A 19,902-nucleotide genomic window follows, 5' to 3' on the forward strand; every position below is an offset into this window, starting at 1 on the left:
TGTGTGCGCAATGCATGCCCAAGATTTTGAAACACCCCCGAAGACAGAGAGGTTCGGCGCTGCCTTGACTCATCTAATCCGGTATCACAGTGAGGGTGACAACTTTTTGTCTGCAATTGGGACCGGGGAGGAATCATTGTGCCACTACTACGAGCCCGAAACACGATGCCAAAGCTTACAGTGGAAATATCTGAATTCACCACCCGCAAAGAAAGCAAAAGCCGTCATTCCCGCCGGAAAGGTGTTGTTGAATTTTTTTTTTCTTGACAAAAGCGATTTGCTAAACCTGAGAGCTGACTATCAATCGTTTCTGATATTGTAAAACGTCGGATCGGCTTCGTGTCCCAATGAAGAACAAACGACGTGGAAAATTGAGGAATGGGGTCATCTTGTTCCACGGCAATGCCTGTCCCCACGACGCTGACGTGGTTAACACAAAACTGGTAAGTAGAAAACGCTGCAACATCCGCTATACAGCCCAGACCTGTCGTCTTGTGAATTCCACATTTTGGAGCACTTGAAAAGAATAGCTCAAGGGAACCAGATTCGTGTCGGACGATGACGTGAAGGAGTCACTTAGAGACTTTTTGGAGCAGCAACCCGAGTTTTGTGCGGCGGGAATGAAATGCTCATGGATACTACTTTTCAATAAAGTACGCCGTTAGTCGTATATTAGCATTGGCTCACTTTCATTTTACTCTCCCTCGCATATTTCGCAGAACTCAGCTGCTTTCTATATGTGCTCTCTGTTGTGACGTTAATTTCGGCGCAATTACAATACACGACCGATGACAAGCAGCTCCTGCACAATACATAGTATGCACGTACGTCATTCAACGATACTCCGCGACTTCCGGTTTACGGCAGCGCCATGTTGGGGAACCTATAAGCCTATGCTACAGTGTACTAGAATAGTATACCAATAGTAAACCAATAGTATACCAATAGTGTTATAACATATGCGCGCGCTGGTTGATGAGGTACCCCAAGATGGCGGAAGGTAGCGGAAGCAGACGACAGCAGCTGATGTGACGTCACGTGCATACTATGTGTACATTCTAACAAAGGACAGCGTCATTGAGATTTTCTCTTGGTGGTTGCATATGTACAAATACGTAAACAAGGTTCTTGAATGACACAGAGAGAAATATGCAAATGAGAGAAAGGCAGAGACGTTAACCATTAAAGTTTCATTAAAGTATTTGTCCTCAACTTGTTCATTTCATGGCCTTTAAATTTTTCATATCAGCGGCATGCACTGCTTTGCTGCTATCAGACTGATATAATGCTAAAGTTCGTGTGATATTTTCCTTACGTATTAAATAGACAGAAAACATGGAAGCACTGATATAAGTTATTTCGAGCACAATGTTTGAGACATACGAGTATATTCTTTTATGAAGAAATGCATATTTTGCTTGTCTTGATGATGCGTAGCGTTCAAGAATTTGTTTGCAGCATCTTTTGCAATGCCAATGCAGTTATTATTAATGTATTTGATCCTTCGACAAATTCTGCGAGGAGGAGGAGGCCGAGCTGCTGCATGAGCCGCCCCCGAACGAAATTTGTGGCTGCGCCATTGGCCATTAGTGACCATAGCATTTGAACACCGAGACGCCGCAAACGCCTTGCGCGACAGCACTCAATTGTCCGCGTCTCGCACCGTAACTCGGTTGTGTGATAGCGCGCGCACGCGCGCACGCTATCCGGCCTCCGACCACCCCGAGAACGGCCGACATAGTTAAAGAAAGATATTCTCTTTAAAAAGAAAACATGCACATGTATTGTTCTCATAGAATACTACAACGGTTTGCGCAAAAGTGTCACTTGGGGCGTTCATATTTTTCTGTACTATCCTGCTTCTAAAAAGGCACTGTTATGGGTTTCACTGCGATACCGAAACCTGCTACAGCTGCAACGTAAGAAATGAGCCAGAGCCATCCACAACCAATCCGACAGGCGTGAGATTGTTTGCTTCTGTGGGCCATGCGCACGCATATCGTCGTCGCTTTTCGTTGACCGTACTCCCAAAGATGAGCAATTTCCACAAGCTAATGAGGTTTCTGAGGGCCCCACCCTGTATCTGCAGTGTTAGGGTGAGTTAACTACGCGAAGCGACAGGCTGCACCGTGTCTGGTCTGATAGCTCGGCGCTAGTAAATGTTGCGAAGCGAAACAGTGTTGTCGAAGTTGAGCGTATGCTTTGTTGATTTAACACTGGTTCAATGCCGCATATTTCTTACCTTTAAAACGATGTGGCTGTTTTTAATTAACTCATTAAGGCGTCGTCAATAGTTGCCTGTCGAGATCGCTTAGGCGGTGACACGGGTCCTTTAGCTCATCGACAACGCGAAGTTTCCGCTAAATAACGCCTGTAGTGACGAGATGCACCTAAGCAGTATTGTTCGTTTAATGTAAAGTGTGCTCACTCATATCGTGATTTTCCTGTGCAGCCAATCACTAAAGCGAGCAATGCCGTCTCACTACCGAGTGATCTCAGCGAGGCCCTCGATACGTCCGAGATGAAACACAGGAATCATCCTGGAGCGAGAAAACGGAAGCAAGTGAAGCTGCCAGAGAAACTGATTGATGCGGCTAATACCGTTCTTGAAAGTAAGTTCTTCCACGAGAACCACTTACTAATTCAAGGAAACCTTTGATAATGTTACGCGATAGAGAAGTACGGTAATTAAGTGCTTCGCTATCCATTCACCTTCACGCCAAATTAGTTCATTTGAGAACGGGCGGGCCAAAAAATTTGCCATCTCTTGAATTACAGCGGTTTCATTATATAGATTCCGATCGCATGCACTTTTGGTAAGCTTGTACTTGATTAAAAAGTCTGGAAAGGAGCAAATTCACTTAAGCAATGTGCGTTGGCCATTTAGGGCAGGTACGATTAATGCAAGGATTCCTTTTGTTCGCTTCTGTTGCTTTCTTTTCATCCACTCCTAACTACCGGCCGATTACGCTGATAATGTAGGCATAGCGATGCACCGACTACTGCTGAGAAAAAGAAATGTGTAAAAAAATAATTACACTACGGTATAGGTTTAATTAATTAATAATAATAATAATAAATTATGGGGTTTTACAGGCCAAGACTACTTTCTGATTATGAGTCATGGCTTATTGGGGGCCTCCGGAAATTTGGACCACCAGGGGCTTTTTAACGTGCACCTGAATTTAATACACGGGTGTTTTCCGCATTTCGCCCCCATAGAAATGCGGCCGTCGTGGCCGTTGGGTTTCATTGAAACAACACTATCATATGGAAAGCTCTGGATAGTTATTGTGGATATTTTGTGGCTGTCAGATCTGATGATGCAGAATTAGAGAGTTACATATCAAATGTTGAACCAGTCTAGACTGATAGATTACCCTTTGAGCAACCACTCAGCGTTTGTCTTATGCCGAAGAAGACTTATACCCCACCCACACAGACAACTTTAGTGACACCGTGAGTGAGTGCTCCTCTCTGCGTGAACTGTCACTTGGCCAGGACGCCACTGTGTTGATGGATGAATCAGCCGACACACCATATATTTGTTACTTAAAGCAAATGTTTGCAAGATAACAATATGATCACAAGTCATCACAAGATGGCATTGCACCCAATACCTTAGCAGGGCATTGTGCATTTGGAAGTGAAATATAGAGAGCTGTGAAGCATCGGTACATCAAAAAATATGAGGCAGCTTTCGTTGGCAGGGGAAACATTTTAAATCGCAAAATAAAGTGGTTTCAGAATTAGTGCCAACCCTGCCTTGGGTATCATTTTATTTGTTTTTGAAGCACTGCTGTTGAGGTCACACACTGTGGTGCAGCGAAGTGAGTTCAACCGACACACTTGTGCGTGAGTGCATTCTTGCGGAATGTCACCAAACCTTTTTGTTGACAGCCTGTGAACAATACTATAGGTGAAGTAACGCTAGGTTTGGCCATCAGTCAAGGTATTACTAGCAGAAAAAATCGCTTCTTGATGAGGTCAAATTATCTGCAACAGCTTCAACATAACATTGCCAAGTGCTCTCTTTAAGTTGTCTGGATTACTGTACTGCTTCTTATGTTGCGTTCACAGCACAAAACATGACCCACCTACGTGAGGCAGCTGTGGTGATCCGAAACCAGCTCTGGTCACGACACTTGCCCATTGAGAACGATGAACTCAGAGCTCGGGCTATGAACATCGAGAAGGACCTCTATGGATACAGTAAGTTTCTTGGCCCTTGTATACATTAATCAAGTAGCAAATCCCACAAGTGCTTCCAACAATGTGGGGTTTCATGAATTTATGAGATGTTAATGTTTCCATTTTTCTTTAATAATTTTCATTTTGAATAAGTTATGCTCAACTTTACAAGAAATCCCACAAATGTATGCAGCTGTGTTGCTTTAACCTAGTTGGCTTACCTTATGCTTGCAGCACAGGAAGGATTTGTTCATAACCAGACTTGTGTTACAGAATAAAGGTTTTTGATTACAGTTAAAATTACTTCATTAAAAATAATTGGTCTCAGTGATCATTTAATGTAATGTAACTTAAAGTAATTTAACACTAAAATGTAGTCTATCACTTTTATGTTGCTTCCTACAAGCGTCTATTTACATTGTGCAGACACAGTAAATAGAAGAACCTGGCTTTTAGAGTGCAGCCCTCAGGCACTAGTTCCTGCGGCAATCCTCGGCTTTCTCACTCAGCATCCTCGTAACCTTGCTCATAACCTTGCTCGTAACTTGCTTGTAACTGAGCAAGCACAGCACAAGGATGTAAGAGCGAATGCATAGCGCATATGAAAGACTGTGATAGCAATGGAAGCACAAAGAGGAAAACGAAGGAGGAGGGTGCAGCAGAACCATGAAGTGGAAATCTGAGGAGAAGGGTATGGTGAAAGCATGAGAAGAAAAGTGCAGTGCCACGCACGGTGGGCTTTGCAACAACGATGGCTGCAATATGATGCCGAAGTAGCATGTGTCGTCCGTATGGAAACAAAGCACTGCATGAGTGAAGGTATGTCTGTGGTGGCTGCTGTGAATTGTGCCCAAGCATCACCCGCACGCTGCCTCTCATGATCTCCCGATTTGTAAGGCATTCGCACCACACTTCTCTCTGTTTGCAACGTGCCGCTCGAGACAGATTGCCTACACCAGCCAATTTATTGCGAAATGAAGACAAGTATACAGATGCCCTCAAATTTCACATTAGGAAGTATCGTATTCGTCGATGAATAATTCAGTGCTTCCTCAGAAGCCCTTCACACATTGTTTTTATCTTCACGAAGAACTGCTTTTTGGAAAATCTGTTTATCACCTGGAGTTGTTTCCTTAAACAGATGTGAACCGTGACACTGCAAACTACCTCACTATGTGTGCTAGAAGGAAGGATGACGTTACATCATAAAAACACCTTATGTACAAGGTGGTAGTTACTAGTAACAATGACGCGCTGCTCATGTAGGGCCATGCTTCACTGTTGCTAAGGGATGGTGAGGTTGCTGTCAATAGGGCTAATGAAAAGCTGAGAAAATTGCCCACTTAGGTGATTTCCTGGAGTTAGCGTCCACAGTGGCCATCACTATCGAGCCATAGCAGCGCCGGTCGGCCAACACCTGCCCAACACCTGGTTAAGCATTGAGATGAAGAAGCAAATACTAAGTTCCCGGGTTTGCCTTTCTGAATGCATGTCTTCCTGAGGCTGCTACATGGTACGACCACAGGCCCGCTGCTGTAGTTCGCACCAAATTCAAGTGCTCGAAGTGGCATCACTTGTTAGAGCTTGTCTCATCATTAAAGTAACTGGTTAAATATAATTGGTTACCGAAAAAGTAACTTAATTACAGTAGCATCACAGACTACAAAAGTAATTGATCAATTACAAAACTAAAAAACATGCATTTGAGTACAGGTAATCACTTGCTTGCCACTCATTATGTACATACAAATCAGCTTTAAGCACTGGCGTCATAAGCTGAACTGTTTTTTGTTAATGTCAATGGTAATTGATTTTATGTCATAATATCAGTGCTTTGCCAGTTGATGGGAGCAGGACTTTTTTGGGGGGAATTTGTGTTGTAATAAAGATGGTAATAGGCCTTAACTGTGTTGTGGTGGATGTCATGCTCAGGACTATCGAAGTCGAGTGCAGCGGGCCATTGTTAAGAAGGGAAGGGGGATTGTACAGTAGCAATTATGCACACAGCACCTGAAGTGCATCAAAATCAAAAGTACTAATCGAAAACTAACTTAAAGTGCGGTCACATACGGTATATCTAGGAATATGTCTAATTGAACCTGTGCTGCAAATTTGAATAGTATGTGCAAATGTGTTTTAGTAAAATGAGAGTGAATGTTGATGGCCGGGTGTCGACGCGCTATATCGGTATGCCAATATATAGCAGGTTCAATTGTTACATTGCTTTTCAGAATGCTGTACATCAGGTGTATTGTTAAGTACCTGTATAGGGGCTTTCCAAGTCTCATATGCTAGACATGAAATAGTTATGTTCTCTTGTCTGATGTTCCCATAGAGAGTTCTTGCTTGGGATCCACATTCTGTAAACTTGGCAAAACTCTCCGAATAATGGAGGTGTCTGTATTCGTTCTGCAGCTGCATGCTTTTTTCATGATTTTCAAAGAACTGAATTAATTAGCACCTGAAGGGAATATAGACTTGTATACTTGGGCCTCTTGTAGCATGAGGCTATGTGTTAAATGCATGGAGGGGCATACTTGCAGAATTATTCATAAGGCCTATTCCTAATAATGTTTCAGCCACACAATTTTAGGTTTAATCTGGCATGTTGCATTCATCTGACGCCTAGCTTACCAAGGGATTATTTAGTCATTGACAATTCTTGCGACAGATGTTAGACAGTCAAAACTTGTTCAACACAAAAACCTCTTTTTCATATTCAATACTATTTGTTATGGCACGCATGCAGATGTAGCCAAGCGAATTGTGAATTTTGGCCGTACTTTGTTATCTCAGATAACGCCAGGGCAGTGATTAATGAGACTAATCAAAGTGTTTGTTGGAAAACCTTGTGTTGTTTGATATATTGCCAGATGCACACGTGGTGAACATGTCAATTGCGGCACGTCCCTGTCACTTTTGTAAGGGCGCACGCTCTGCCCCATGGCGAGAGTATAAAAGCATGAGGACATGCTTCAAGAAAATGTTCTTTCTTGTTTCTGATAGGCAAGGGTCTGTTTCTCTGTCCTTTAGCTACAACATTTGTGTGCAGGGGGAAAAAACTATAACAGGGGAGATAGCGGCCGCAATAAAATCGCTGCACAGTTGAGAAGAATAAAATAATTTCCCACTCATAGGAAATCAGTCTTTTTCTTTTACGCGCAACCTTCCTCCACGTTGCAGGCTTCCACAGAATTGCTTTACCATACCCTGTGTACTCATAAATGTACTTTACCATACCCATACTTATACATGTGTACTTTACCATACCCTGTGTACTTATAAATGTATGTCCAGTTGGTTACATCAGCCATTTATTTTCAATTACAGCAAATAAATATTTCACTGATCTTGGCTTTACCCCTGGTCAGGTGTCCCCTTTAATAATGGACTGTACTGTACAATGTGGTAATGATAGGCCCGCATTGCTATCAAAATGGCTACAATTTTTGCAAACATACTAACACAGGAAGCAAAGTATTGCAAGAGAGCCAGGAAAGTGATTGCTGGCAAAAAGTAAAATAATGCACGTCGCAGTACGCATTTGCAGGCTGAAGATGCTGCATAAAGTTGTAGTGTCTCTTCATCATCTATTTTTCAGCTCTTGAAAGAATGAGCCCAGAGGAGAGAGATTACGTTGAAGAAGATGTAAAGGAAAGAGTATTTGAGAAGCTTAAGAAACGGATCAGGTTATGGAAACCTATGAAGTGAGTATCAGCTGTAGTTCAATCTTTAATTAAGGGAGCATTTTTGCTTAAGCTTTTTAATATGCTGTGAACCGAGAGCTAATTCATGATAACACCTGTTGCTGGGGCTCACTTACTATAGCATCCTGCTGCCGAGCAAGAAGTCATGTGTGTGATTCCTTACCATGCCAGCCGCATTTTGATGCAAATGTAATGGAATGCAAAAACACTCATGTACCATGCTTCTGTTACGTGCCTTAATTAAAGGGCCTCTCATCAGGTCTAGGTATTGCAAATAAACAAATGCACTTTGTAGATCACGCTCTGACGATTGCGTTTGCAAATGATCAAACCATTGCACAGTGCAGGAGGAACTCTGATTTCTAACAAGAACGTGCATACTCTTTCACTAAAGGGACACCCGCTTCCTGCCATAGACTCAAGATCCGATGCAGAAAACGCCTCTAGGCCAGATGCACTGCCGCCACTGATTTCACTGAATATTATGGCATGTGACATCATTAAAGGGACACTAAAGGCAAATAGTGAGTAATGGGATGTTTATTAAATACGATTCTGGAAGCCTCACAACACTTGTTTCGTATTAAGGAAATACTGCTTTGTGCCAAGAGAACCTTTAGTGAGTGATCCCATTCCTTATATTCGAAAAGAAAGGAATAGGTATTCGACAATGTGAAATAGTGAATTCCCAAATTAAGTATGAATCAAGTATCCTAGACTGTTTGATTCAGATCTGTAAATTTAAACATTTGCACACCATAGTTACATCCCCTGTGCACACTCCCTTCATTCTGGGCAGGTATGATGATTTTGGAGCACGCAGCTATCTTGTGACGCAGCTTGCTGCAGACTACGCGGCCGTCCACGACGTCTTTCATGAGGTAAGAGGGACTTGCCAGCCATAGAACTGCATTAGGAAGTATAGGATGTCAGTATGTGCATGTATATTCATGTGGTACTTGCACTAGTGCTGCATAGAAATTCAGCAATTTGACAGTTGATTTCTGTTGGCTCTTCTGCAGTGAAGACTTAAATGCATAGTAGACAAGACGGAAAGGTGAAAGTGAATCGTACAACATGAATATTGTGTGACTGATCGTACAAGATTGATAAATGGTGAATTGAACCTGTTGATGTGAAAAGGAGGTCAAGAGAGGCTTTGCGATGGAAGGCATAGAAGGCTTCCTAGGAAATGACAGTGTGTGTGGGTAACGTTTAGTCAAAGAAGTCAACTGTTCTGTGCAAAACGCCAATACAGTCGACTTCAATTAATTCAACTTTGGTGGAACATATGAAATTGGTTAATTTATCCAAAAGGTAATATTAAGAGAAGAGGCATTGAAAATGATCTAATTCACCTTTTGGCACCATTTGGCAGTGCTGTTTACTGATTCTAATGTGTGTAAATTTTTTATGACTTCGTAGGGAAAATAATGTGCACCCAGGTCTAGCATGCACGTAACTTTATAGCAAGAAAAGAAAAATGATGTCACATGCCTTCTGGTTCTGGGAACCACAACTGAGATAAACACATGCGTAGTTTAGAGTGAAGCATTTATTTATGCGTAACGCCCATCATATTTACTGCAACGTGTCCCCCTCCTATAGGTTCAGTCTATTTAGTATTCCACACATCCCTGGCCATTCTGCTACAGTTTCAATGGGATGGTGGCCCACACTTACACTAACGACTTTATCGGTATGTCCTTTGAGACACGCAATTCTTTGGAGCTACAAAGACACATGATGGGGCTCTGTGTGCACTAGCCCAGCATGTGAGGTAATTTATTTTGAGTGATGTTTTGTGCTTACAGCCCGAGTGCAAGCCTGTGGTTGCCATCTGATGCAAAAATTTGTTCTGCTGCCTTCTTGTGATGATTATAATGCTTGCTCTGAAGGTGGGCTGTTGCTGATGCTGTGAAAGCTGTTTAGGTTCGTTCGCAGGCAATGACGATAGGCAGGTAGTCTTGTAACCAGTTTTCTTGGAAAGGAGGTGGTGTGGATTAGAATCAGGTAAAAAATGGTAAGCACTCACTGTGCCCAATCGTTCTTGCTTCAGCAGCTACAAAATATAGTCCTAAAAACTGTATTTTTCAACGGAAGATTGTGCCTTTAATGCATTCATTGTGCGTTAGTGCCAACAAGACAGATGCTGCTACCATGAGCTTCAAGTGTGTGCATGTCGACCCGTCAGGCTCAAGTCATTCTGTGGGGGCCCATTTTAGAATCAACATAGTGAAAGTATAGAATTATATGAGCACTGGCCGGTATCTTCTGTCGGGATTGCATTAATTAAAAACTTAAATTAACCAGAATTTAATCAAGACATTGTAGCTATTGGTTGTACAAAACGTTCAGCTTTATTTAAAGATGTTCTTCATTGTTAATGACCAGAGTGTTGCAATGGAAGCAGGCAGCTTGACAGCTGAGGCTGCTTGTTGCTGCAAAACAGCTCTGGAGCGATTCAGCACTGCCCATCTGGACTTGTACTCCTTTCATATACAGCATCTTCCATATTTGGCCGGTGGACTTTAATATATTCCTGTCCACAAACTACTTATCTAATCCAAAGCAAACATCACTCACGGGGTAGCATATTGTATTCTAAGTTGTTTGAGATGTATTTAAACATCTGTATTTGCCTGCATTTTGTAGAATGTAGCAGAAACTGCTTTCGGCTTCGAGTAGATTTTGCAGACAAGCGCCGAGCTGCTGGTCTAACAGGTTGTGCCATCTGACGGATGGCAAGGGAAGCAACTTCTCGGCTTGGGGGATAAGACAGAAGTGCACTTGCTTCGAAGGTGCGGCAGATGCAGTTCGTCTGCCCGCACTGCTTTTACTGCTTTTTACGCACAGGGCACTCCTTTTGCAGATAAGACGTAACGTCGCATACCGGAAGCACAAAAGTGTGCAAATAATGTGCGATTCAATGCAACCTTACATCTGCAAGTTGTACGTGAAGTAGTTATTGTGTAGAAAGTGTTGCAGATAAAAAACAAATGCTCTGCCTGTTTAGTTTCTGCAGCATTGTCTGCTAAGTATGAAATGGAGTATAGGCTGTGCAGCCTTCAACAGGTTCTATAGTGTGTCTATTATTTTTTTAATTCTCGCATTACAGATTCGACACCTAAATCCAGCCTTTACCCCAGCTTCTATGATGGACTTTGGGTCGGGACTTGGTTCATGCTTCTGGTAAGTGTCGTTTCTTTAGAGTGGTAAGCGCAAGAAGGAAGGAAACTTATTATAGTACTATATTCTATTCCTACCAGACATTATATTTTTTTCATCTAGCATGCTGGTTATCACTCTGGCGTACATATACTTTGGGCTGTTGGTCACTCAGCAGCTAACATGAGTTCTTTCATCTCTCAATGCCTCTCTGTGCACGTCCAGGCGAGAGAGCATGCTACCGTACTTACACATGTAAGACCTGCACTTTATTTTTCTTAAGGTTGGCAAGGTCCAGCTCTTACTCAAATTGGGCATATGACTGCTTCCTAAAATTGTGGAAGGCATTGCAAATGAAGTACCGAATAATCCAAACACTGGCTACACACTACAGACATGATTATTCAAGATTCACCACTACCGGGGGACATCAGGTTGTCTTAGGGAGTTCTTTGTTTTGCTATAGTTACTATGTGTATCATTTCTCTGACAAAATAATTTGTGAGTTCGGCATTCTTTTGTCCCTTTGTTTCTGTTCAGTGTGTTATCTTTCGTCATGCTGGTTCCGCTATGAAGGTGAACATTCACTAACTTATCGAGCTTGCAATTCTGAAGCTCTGTTTCCCTTTCTTCAGTGAAAAAAAAGAATGTTTAGTATCAAGTAAAGGTGGGTCTGACTTTTATATTAGTAATATAATTAATTGATTGTGAAACTGTTGCACAAGTGACAATAGTGAGTCTTCAAGGTCTCAGTATTTTCGCTTAATTGGGTGGTTCTTAATGTACTCTGTCAAATACAGATGCCACAATTTGAAACAGAACAGCGCGGTGTTCACGGGGACAAGCAGGGAGAAACGACACGGACGAGCGCTGTCCAACTCGCCAAACGTCTGTTTTAACAAGATGCCACAAAACATTGCTTGTGTTCATATACAATGCAGGTCTTACGGCACACATATTATACGAACCATATATTATGCCTTAACCCAAGTCTTAATCGCAATTAAAGAGACAGTGGATGCAGCATGCCATGCTCGAGAAGTACACTCATGGCAAACTGTGTTGTGAAGGTCACCCATACTTGCACTTTGCAGAATACTGCAGTTACATGGCACTAACTGACGTCCAAAGTTCCTTATTTCATTTTAGACTGCGAGAAAGCATGCGCTTTTACACATTTGGCCTTTCTCATCTTGAGAGTAGCAAATGAACGCCACCGTATTGTGGTTGGGTCATGTGACTATGTGACTCGCTTTTCAGTGGGTCCTCTTTTTACAATGTTGCAAAAAATTGGTCATAGACCCATTCGAGCAATTGCTGCACAATCTTGCCACATTCGCCAACTGCCACTTGTGACCTCCCGATTTGCCACTCATGTTTTCTTCAGTTGATGCAGATGTACCCTTATGCAGCAAAAGCCCACAGGTGTTGAATTTTTCAGAGTCACTGTGAGCTTTTCTTTTCTATGAATTAATAAACATTTTTCGTTTGCTTGCACTGCCAAAATCGGTGACATCACAGGAAGCTGGAGCGTGGATATTGAGGCAATGCCACCACCGATCTTTAATTTTTCTTGCATACCAACTGTCTGCTCGTAATGAGGCTAAGCTGCTCGTACTTTGTAAAGTAAAATCTATCAATGCTGTGTTCCTTAATCCCTTAGCTGTTTTGGACAAGCACAGCTCGTCTTTGATGAATGAACTGTCCCAAAACCGTTTTGGACGAGTGTAGCTTGTCCTCTAGAGATAATATCTCATTTTTAGCATTTTGAATGAGACACGCTCGTTTGCGGGATAGTTGGTGTGCCGCTTCGCAGATGGCTGTACTTGGCAGGTAATTTCTTCTTTTTTTAACCACCATTTCATATTTCTTTGGGTGGTTTGACGTGTCAAGTGCGCGAGTGCCGTGATCGGAGAGGGTCAGCCATGCGAAGATGATGACGAGATGCTGCAGCGGTTGCACAAGGGCACCGAAGGAATGGTTTTAATAGCTAGAACAACAACCACAAGCAAGCAGAGAATACAGAAGAAAAAGAAACCGGAGAGACCTGGAACAACAAGCCTGCACGGTGGAAGGAGTTCGCCAGTGCTCCAGGTGCAGGAGTGAAGTCGTCGGGCATGAGGCCTGTGCTCTGTGCCTTCTACTGGACCAGGGCGACCTTCCAGAGGTGTGGTCACTGCATTCTCCTGATAGCATGTAGGAAGGTTCCGATCAACGTGGAAGAAGTGAAGCCTACCGTAAGAACCGGAATATAGGTGGAACTTTTCAAAAATCATTTGCGAAAAGTCGACCCTTGTCTTATATGCCAGACATTGGCGGAAAAGCTACGGAAGTCTTGCAACAATGGGCGGGTGAAAAAGAAGCGCCTTCGCCATCGGTGTAGTGTACTAGAATAATGTATTATTCTAGTACACTATAGCCATCGCCATCCGCAGCAGCGCGTCGTGGCGACATTGTGGCACCGCCTTTTTGCATTTACATTGTCACAACGTTATATTAGTTAAAGGCTGCTTTCTCACATTTTGTTTCAAAATGAGTGGAAGCCGACGACAAGTCACCATCGCCTTCAAGAAAAAGGCGATTGAGTGCACGGAAGTCCACGGCAACCTCGTGGCACAGCGTGAATTTGGAGTATCTGAAAAGAGCATTCGGTACTGGCAGGGACAGAAGCAGCAAACCAACAGAAAACGTCATTTCATGGGCGGACCGCAGCAGACCGCAAAACTGGAAGACAACGTTGTGGAGTTTGTCCGGGAGCTGCATGTAAGATCGCTGCCTGTGACAGCCGAATGCATCCGTTTGAAAGCGGTAGAAATCGCACGCGCCTCTGGACTGGGCAGCGAAAAGCACTCGTCATACAACTCTAGTTCGGGCCACTCTAATCAAACGCGTTGCTCTGATTCGGAGTAGTGCTTGCGCACTTCGTGCCCTTCTGCGTACTGTACACCAGGCCAATTTTTAACAGTATTGCGCGACCATCGACCCGCGTGTTTGTCAGCATGTTATCATCACAGCACGGAGCGGCGAAAAAGCATAAGTGAGCGCACATGTACACATGCACGTATCTCGTTTGTTTCGCCGCTCAGCGCCATAAAGAAGGTGCTGACAAGCACGCGGGTCGATGGTCGCGCGATACTGTTAGAAATTGGTCAGGTGCACATGTGAGCAGCATTTAAATAAATGCTACTGTCACTATTGTGCATGAGTCGCATTTGTTTCAAGGTAAGGGTGTCTTTCGATACTTTTGCCATTGAAAAAGAATTTTTTTTTTCATGTTTAGAATTCGTTAGTAGGGGGATCGACCTATATTCCGGTCTGACCTATAGTCCGGTTTTTACGGTATTCGCTGGGAGCAGAGGTCAAACTATTGGACTTGGTGTTCGGCATCAAGACTTCTACCATGCCAAGGCCACATGCCCATGTTCGCTACGTCGCAACCAGACTTACTCCTGCATCACTGGATCCCGGTTGTTCATCTGGGGGTGACCAGGAGTTTTCTGCAGACTGTGAAACTGTAATCCCATTCTGACTTTGATGGACTTTCTTTGGAGACTAAATTATTTTTTGTGTGTTTAATTGGTTTGTAGAGTTTTCGTTTTCTCTTTGTGCTGGATATTCTTTAGTGAATGGCTTGTGGTGTGATAACGAACGGCTTCGTCAGTTCATGTGCCGAGGCTGTGCCTCCGCAGCAATTGATTAATTGAAAGCACCTCATCGCAGAGGGCAACTCTTGTTTCTTTCAAAAAATGGCGTCTGGTGGAGGTGACGCATGTGTTTCTGGTCCAGTGTTGCGGAAAAGAAGGCTTTTTTGATCGTCCAGCTCTTAGGGCAATAATGATTCAGACACCACAGTTTGTTACTGTAAACGAAAGCGATAGCGATGACTTCAAGATTACCAAATCATCAGATGAAGAAGTCTGACGTAATAGTTCTGCGGAAACCCGCAAGGTGGAGAGAGGTAATTAATAAAAGGAAAATGAGACGTCCACCTAATCGTAGCAATTGCTACAAAGGAAAGCCATACAGGTTCCTCGAAAGAAAAACCTCACAGTTGAAGAAAAATTTGTGCTAGTCCAGGACTCGAACTTGTAACCAGGCAGCTAGCAGATGACAGGGCAAAGTCGAACTTGTCAACAACTCGAAGCAAAGGCAATAGTTTGAAGCAATAGTTCTGCGGAAACCCACAAGGTGGAGATAGGTAGACAGTTAATTAATAAAGAGAAAGTGAGATGTTCACCTAATTGTAGCAGTTGCTACAAAGGAAACCCATACAGGTTCCTCGAAAGAAAAGCCTTGCAGTTGAATAAAAATTCGTCTTGGTCCGGGACTCGAGAACTCGAGCAGATGGCAGGGCGAAGTCGAACTTGTCAATAACTCGAAGCAAAGGCAAGAGTTTGACGTTATAGTTCTGTGGAAACCCGCAAGGTGGAGAAAGGTAAATAATAAGGAAAATGAGACGTCCACCTAATCGTAGCAATTTCTACAAAGGGAACCCGTACTGGTTCCTTGAAAGAAAGCCTCGTAGTTAAAGAAAAATTCGTCCTAGTCAGGAACCCGAAGCCGTAACCAGGTGGCTAGCCATCTGTTAGACGCCTAGTTAGCTCAGATGGTAGAGTGGCTGCCCCAGAAAGGCGGTGGTCCGGGGTTCGAGTCCCAGGCCAGGACGAATTTATCTTCAACTGCGAGGCCTTTCTTTCAAGGAACCCATATAGGTTTCGTTTGTAGCTATTGCTACAATTAGGTGGATGCCTCATTTTCCTTTTATTAATGAAGAAGCCTGCTCGGAAGACACCATTGCCAGTGCGCATAACTGGCAGCACATCGTCGTGAATGACATCCCCATGAAGCCTCCTTGATTTCCGTTTTTGGACGTACCCGGTAAGGCGTTGTCAGAATGGTAAAACTTTCCGAGCAGTGCTCTTACTGTTTCTTTATTGTTAATTACCAGCACGTAGCTGGCCTCCTTTTTTATGAGCAATAAACTTTATTATGCTAGTTTGACTTGGTATGTGCCTGAATTTTTTTTTCGACATGGAAAACTTGCTATTTGGGAGGAAAATATCCGATATCAAGTTTTGAAGAAGTAAGCAGTTTCGGCACAGAAATTGTAAGAATAATAACATGGTTAAGGGGCTTAAGGAAAAGTTTACTTGCTCTCTCACAGATGGCTGTAATAAATTAAGCAAATTTACCTTACACAGTTTTACTGCTGTTTGGTATTTGCTGCTTGTTATTACACTAGAGGAGCAGGCATGCCTTAGCATTATCAGGCTTTTCACGGAAAACATTATTGTAATGATTTTTTTCTCCTCTTCAACAGGGCTGCAAGAAGTATATGGCCTAAATACTTCCAGGAATACTTCAGCATCGACATCTCAAATGAAATGCATGGATTGGCAAGGCTACTCGCCACAGGTAGGTACTTGCAATATTATATTTGTGCTGCTATAGGTCATAAACATTACTTCTTGTGCATCACGGCTCGCACGCAATATGAGAGTAACAAAAGCTTTTTGGAGTCGCAAACAGTTTCAGGACATATTTCACTGCATTTTTGCCTACTTTCGCTTCCTTCTGCAATGGCAACTGTACGGACAGCCGAGCTGCATTGGTGCAATAGTCATCATCCTGTTGTCCCAGTTTTGATGGTGCATGAGAGGCCCATGCTGCTGAAGGTGGTAGGTCATGCGATTTCTTGCGAGCGAGGGGGAGCCATGCAGAGGCCAGAAGCTAAGGCAAGAGGGCTGGTGCCTTGATTGAAAAGTGTGTTATAAGGTCTTCAGAGACATGAGCGATGTGCCCTTCCCTGCGGCTGCACAATGACGGAGCGAAGTGGACGTACTGTCACGCTTCGTTCAGACTGTGGCACTCATCATTCAGTAGCACTCATCTACAAACACTAGTCTGCAGAGGGTGATCACTGAATAAGTAGCTAAAGCTGTCTAAAAACCTCAGTATAACTAAATGTGGTTATACATGATTTCAATACATTGAAATTTCACTACCACCATGAAGATATAGGGTACGTTCGATTTGCCTGCACCACTTGAACCAGTTCACGAGGTGCTGCACCCTGCCATTCGTTTCAGCGGTGCAGCAATCACGCCCGCAGAACCACGACGTTCGTTTTAAAAGGTGCAGGAAAGGTGCAGGGCTGTTTCATGATTTTGCTGCACCCGCTCCACTGTCGGTGTCAACTTGGTGCAGGCATACAGGTGCGATGCAGCGAAGCAGCAGACGACGCAGCACACGGGCGCGAGCACCGTAAAAAGCCCGCTTACACACGTGTGATGTGTCTACGCAACTGTGGTGTGTATTTACGCCCCAGAAACCGATCATACCTGCAGTTCAGGACCTCTCAAACTTACGCACTCCATGCACATTAGTCTGACATAGCATAACGTCTACACCGCGTCTGCACCTTTGCATTCGTTTCGAGTGTTTCGCTGGGCCTGCACCTCCGGAATCGAGCTGCACAGTTTCTGAACTTCTCGTGAACCGCCGTGAAATGGTTCACAGTGGTGCAGGCGAATTGAACAGACCCATACAGTCGCTGACCGTTTATTCGGACCCCACAGGGATTGCGGAAATGTCCGAATAAACAGGTGTCCGAAAAAGAAGATTAAGAAAAAAAAAACTAAATCCTTTATTTCCGCGCACTTATTCGGGCTCGGCAGTAGGCTTGAAGAAATCGTGAATGCGCCATTGCACGCTGATCCGTTTACGTGCAATCAGATAAGCCTGAATCTCGGAGAGGGTCGTACGGTCACTATAGGCGGCTGAAACCGCAGTCACTACTTGTACACGCTCCACATGCGACGGCAGCGTAGCACATGGTGTGTCATCTTTCGACTCGGAGTCATCGTCCAGCGGTGCAGCAGAAACCTGATGAATGATCTCACCGTTGTTGAGTCCTGCACATGTCAGTACAGCAGTGTCAGCACCTGTGAAACTGTCAAATGAGACGGTGTCCGGAATAGCAATGCTCGGCAGAACATTTTCGGCGTCAGTAGGGAGCATATCGGAAGGCAATAAATCCTAGGCCTCCCGGCACCCACTTGCCGGCATTCCCCAGCACAATCTGTGTGGGCTTTGTAGGCGCAATTAGACACTTGATGGATGTTTCCGTATGCCACGTTGGATCACTGCAACCTCAACACAGCGCACGAAGCAAACATCACCGTGCCATCATGCCGACACCAGTTGCACACACGAAAAACGTCGCCTGCTCGCAGCGTTGTGGACGAAGAAACAAACAAATCAGCGGCTGGATTGTCTTGACATGGCTTACTAAGCTGAGAACGGAACTGCTGTAGCAATGGCTGTAGCCACGAACCAGGCAGAAACGATGATGATGAGCGGGGATTTGCAGTAGCGCCACTTCGTGGGGCAGCAAGGAAGCTCCGTTCAAAACAAAAATTGCGTTCAGCAAGTCGAACCATGCACCGGTCAGAGTCGAGGCATAATGCTCTTGATTGAGTTGGCTCAAGGATTGTCCGAAAAATCGAACGAGAGCTTGCAAGGTGTAAGAACTTTCGGCAGTTGTTATACATTATGGTGTATGGCAAGAATGGCGGTGCCGTGTTGCAGACCGAATAATCGAACATGTCCGAATTTTTGGAGTCTGAAAAATCAGTCGGCGACTGTACTGAGAAAATAAACGTAAACTTCAGGGAACACAAATGGCCAAATGGTTGAATTACATGCATGTCCTTGCGAACGCACCTCTCAAATCACGTGCTGCACGACCAAGAGCGACCGCCGAAGTAGAGCAGTGTGATCATCATTAGAGGGGTCCACTTCTGCACTGTCCATTTCTTCCAAAGAATGTGTGACATGTTGTACTTCAGTGCTTGTAAGACACACCACGGTCCCACTTGTCGAGGCGATGCGGGCTTTTAGTGTTAATGTTGAGATCACTATATTAAGGACAATTCCGCTGGCATGAGTTACTTGCTTAAAAAATTTACAGTAAATAAAACCTGGTTAATTCGACTCTGGTTAATTTGGAAAATCATACTTCGAACTTGTCCTCTGTGCCCGGCTGGTGTATGCATTACTTAATACAATCAAACTTTCTTTAATTCTGACTTATTAGACCACACATCCAATAACTCAGACAATCACCATAGTCATCAGCTGAAATCCTATGTGAATGATGGCAACGCTGCAATGCTGCATCCTTATTTTCGCCTTTAAAGCCTATATTCGTGCATTTACCTCCACCGCTCATAACACAATGTCGGTCGCGTGGCTTCATAACTGCGTAGTCTCCATCCATGATTGCGTTGATAGCACCTGCGGTTTTGTCCGCAGAGGCTGCGGCAAACAGCAGTTTTGTTTTTACTCGAAGCGTGTGTCGGCCGCATGCATTCAAAACTGTGTAAGTCACCATCCACAATTGCATCGGCAGCAACGCTGGCTTCGTGCGCAGTTGTTGCCGCAAATCATAGTTTCGTTTAGACTTTGTGGGCGCGTCAACCATGCGCCTTCAGAACCGCAAGGTCACTGTCCACAATTGCGTTGATAGCGGCCGTGGTTTCATCCGCTGTGTATGCGACATGTAATTTCGTTTTGACTCGATGCAAGCCTGTTTTGTGATGAACGGATGATCTGTTTGCGACCAGCTCACTGGCAAAAAAATAATTGCAATGTGCGCAGTAGTGAAAAAGCGTGTCTCACGGACATGCACACCACAGCCGTGCTATGAAGGAAGTCGCAAGGCCCACACTGCTGCAAGTGCTAATCAGTTACGAGATGATGAGAATTGCAGCTTCCGCATTAATGTTGTGGAAAATGGAAACATGATTTGCTGGTTCTTTCAGTAAATAAAAGT

General features: G+C 43.9%; 1 protein-coding gene across 3 annotated transcripts in view; it reads left to right on the top strand.

Annotated features, from left to right (window-relative positions):
• Positions 1–1,937: 1,937 nt before the first annotated feature.
• The window catches only part of LOC142575556 (ribosome assembly protein METTL17, mitochondrial-like), a 51,455-nt gene continuing 33,490 nt past the window's right edge, over positions 1,938–19,902 (top strand). For 2 of the 3 annotated variants that reach the window (XR_012826670.1, XM_075684996.1), the window contains exons 1-7: positions 1,938–2,096; positions 2,453–2,612; positions 4,081–4,212; positions 7,793–7,898; positions 8,698–8,779; positions 11,017–11,090; positions 16,387–16,481. Coding sequence is in view for 2 of the 3 variants with exons in the window: in XM_075684996.1 (XP_075541111.1) it covers positions 2,034–2,096; positions 2,453–2,612; positions 4,081–4,212; positions 7,793–7,898; positions 8,698–8,779; positions 11,017–11,090; positions 16,387–16,481 (712 nt within the window). In the remaining variant the exon portion in view is untranslated. The remainder of the gene's footprint in view (positions 2,097–2,452; positions 2,613–4,080; positions 4,213–7,792; positions 7,899–8,697; positions 8,780–11,016; positions 11,091–16,386; positions 16,482–19,902) is intronic. The other variant, XM_075684997.1, reaches the window with a different exon arrangement.

The sequence above is a fragment of the Dermacentor variabilis genome, chromosome 3, assembly GCF_050947875.1.
Source record: "Dermacentor variabilis isolate Ectoservices chromosome 3, ASM5094787v1, whole genome shotgun sequence".
Lineage (NCBI taxonomy): Eukaryota > Metazoa > Arthropoda > Arachnida > Ixodida > Ixodidae > Dermacentor > Dermacentor variabilis.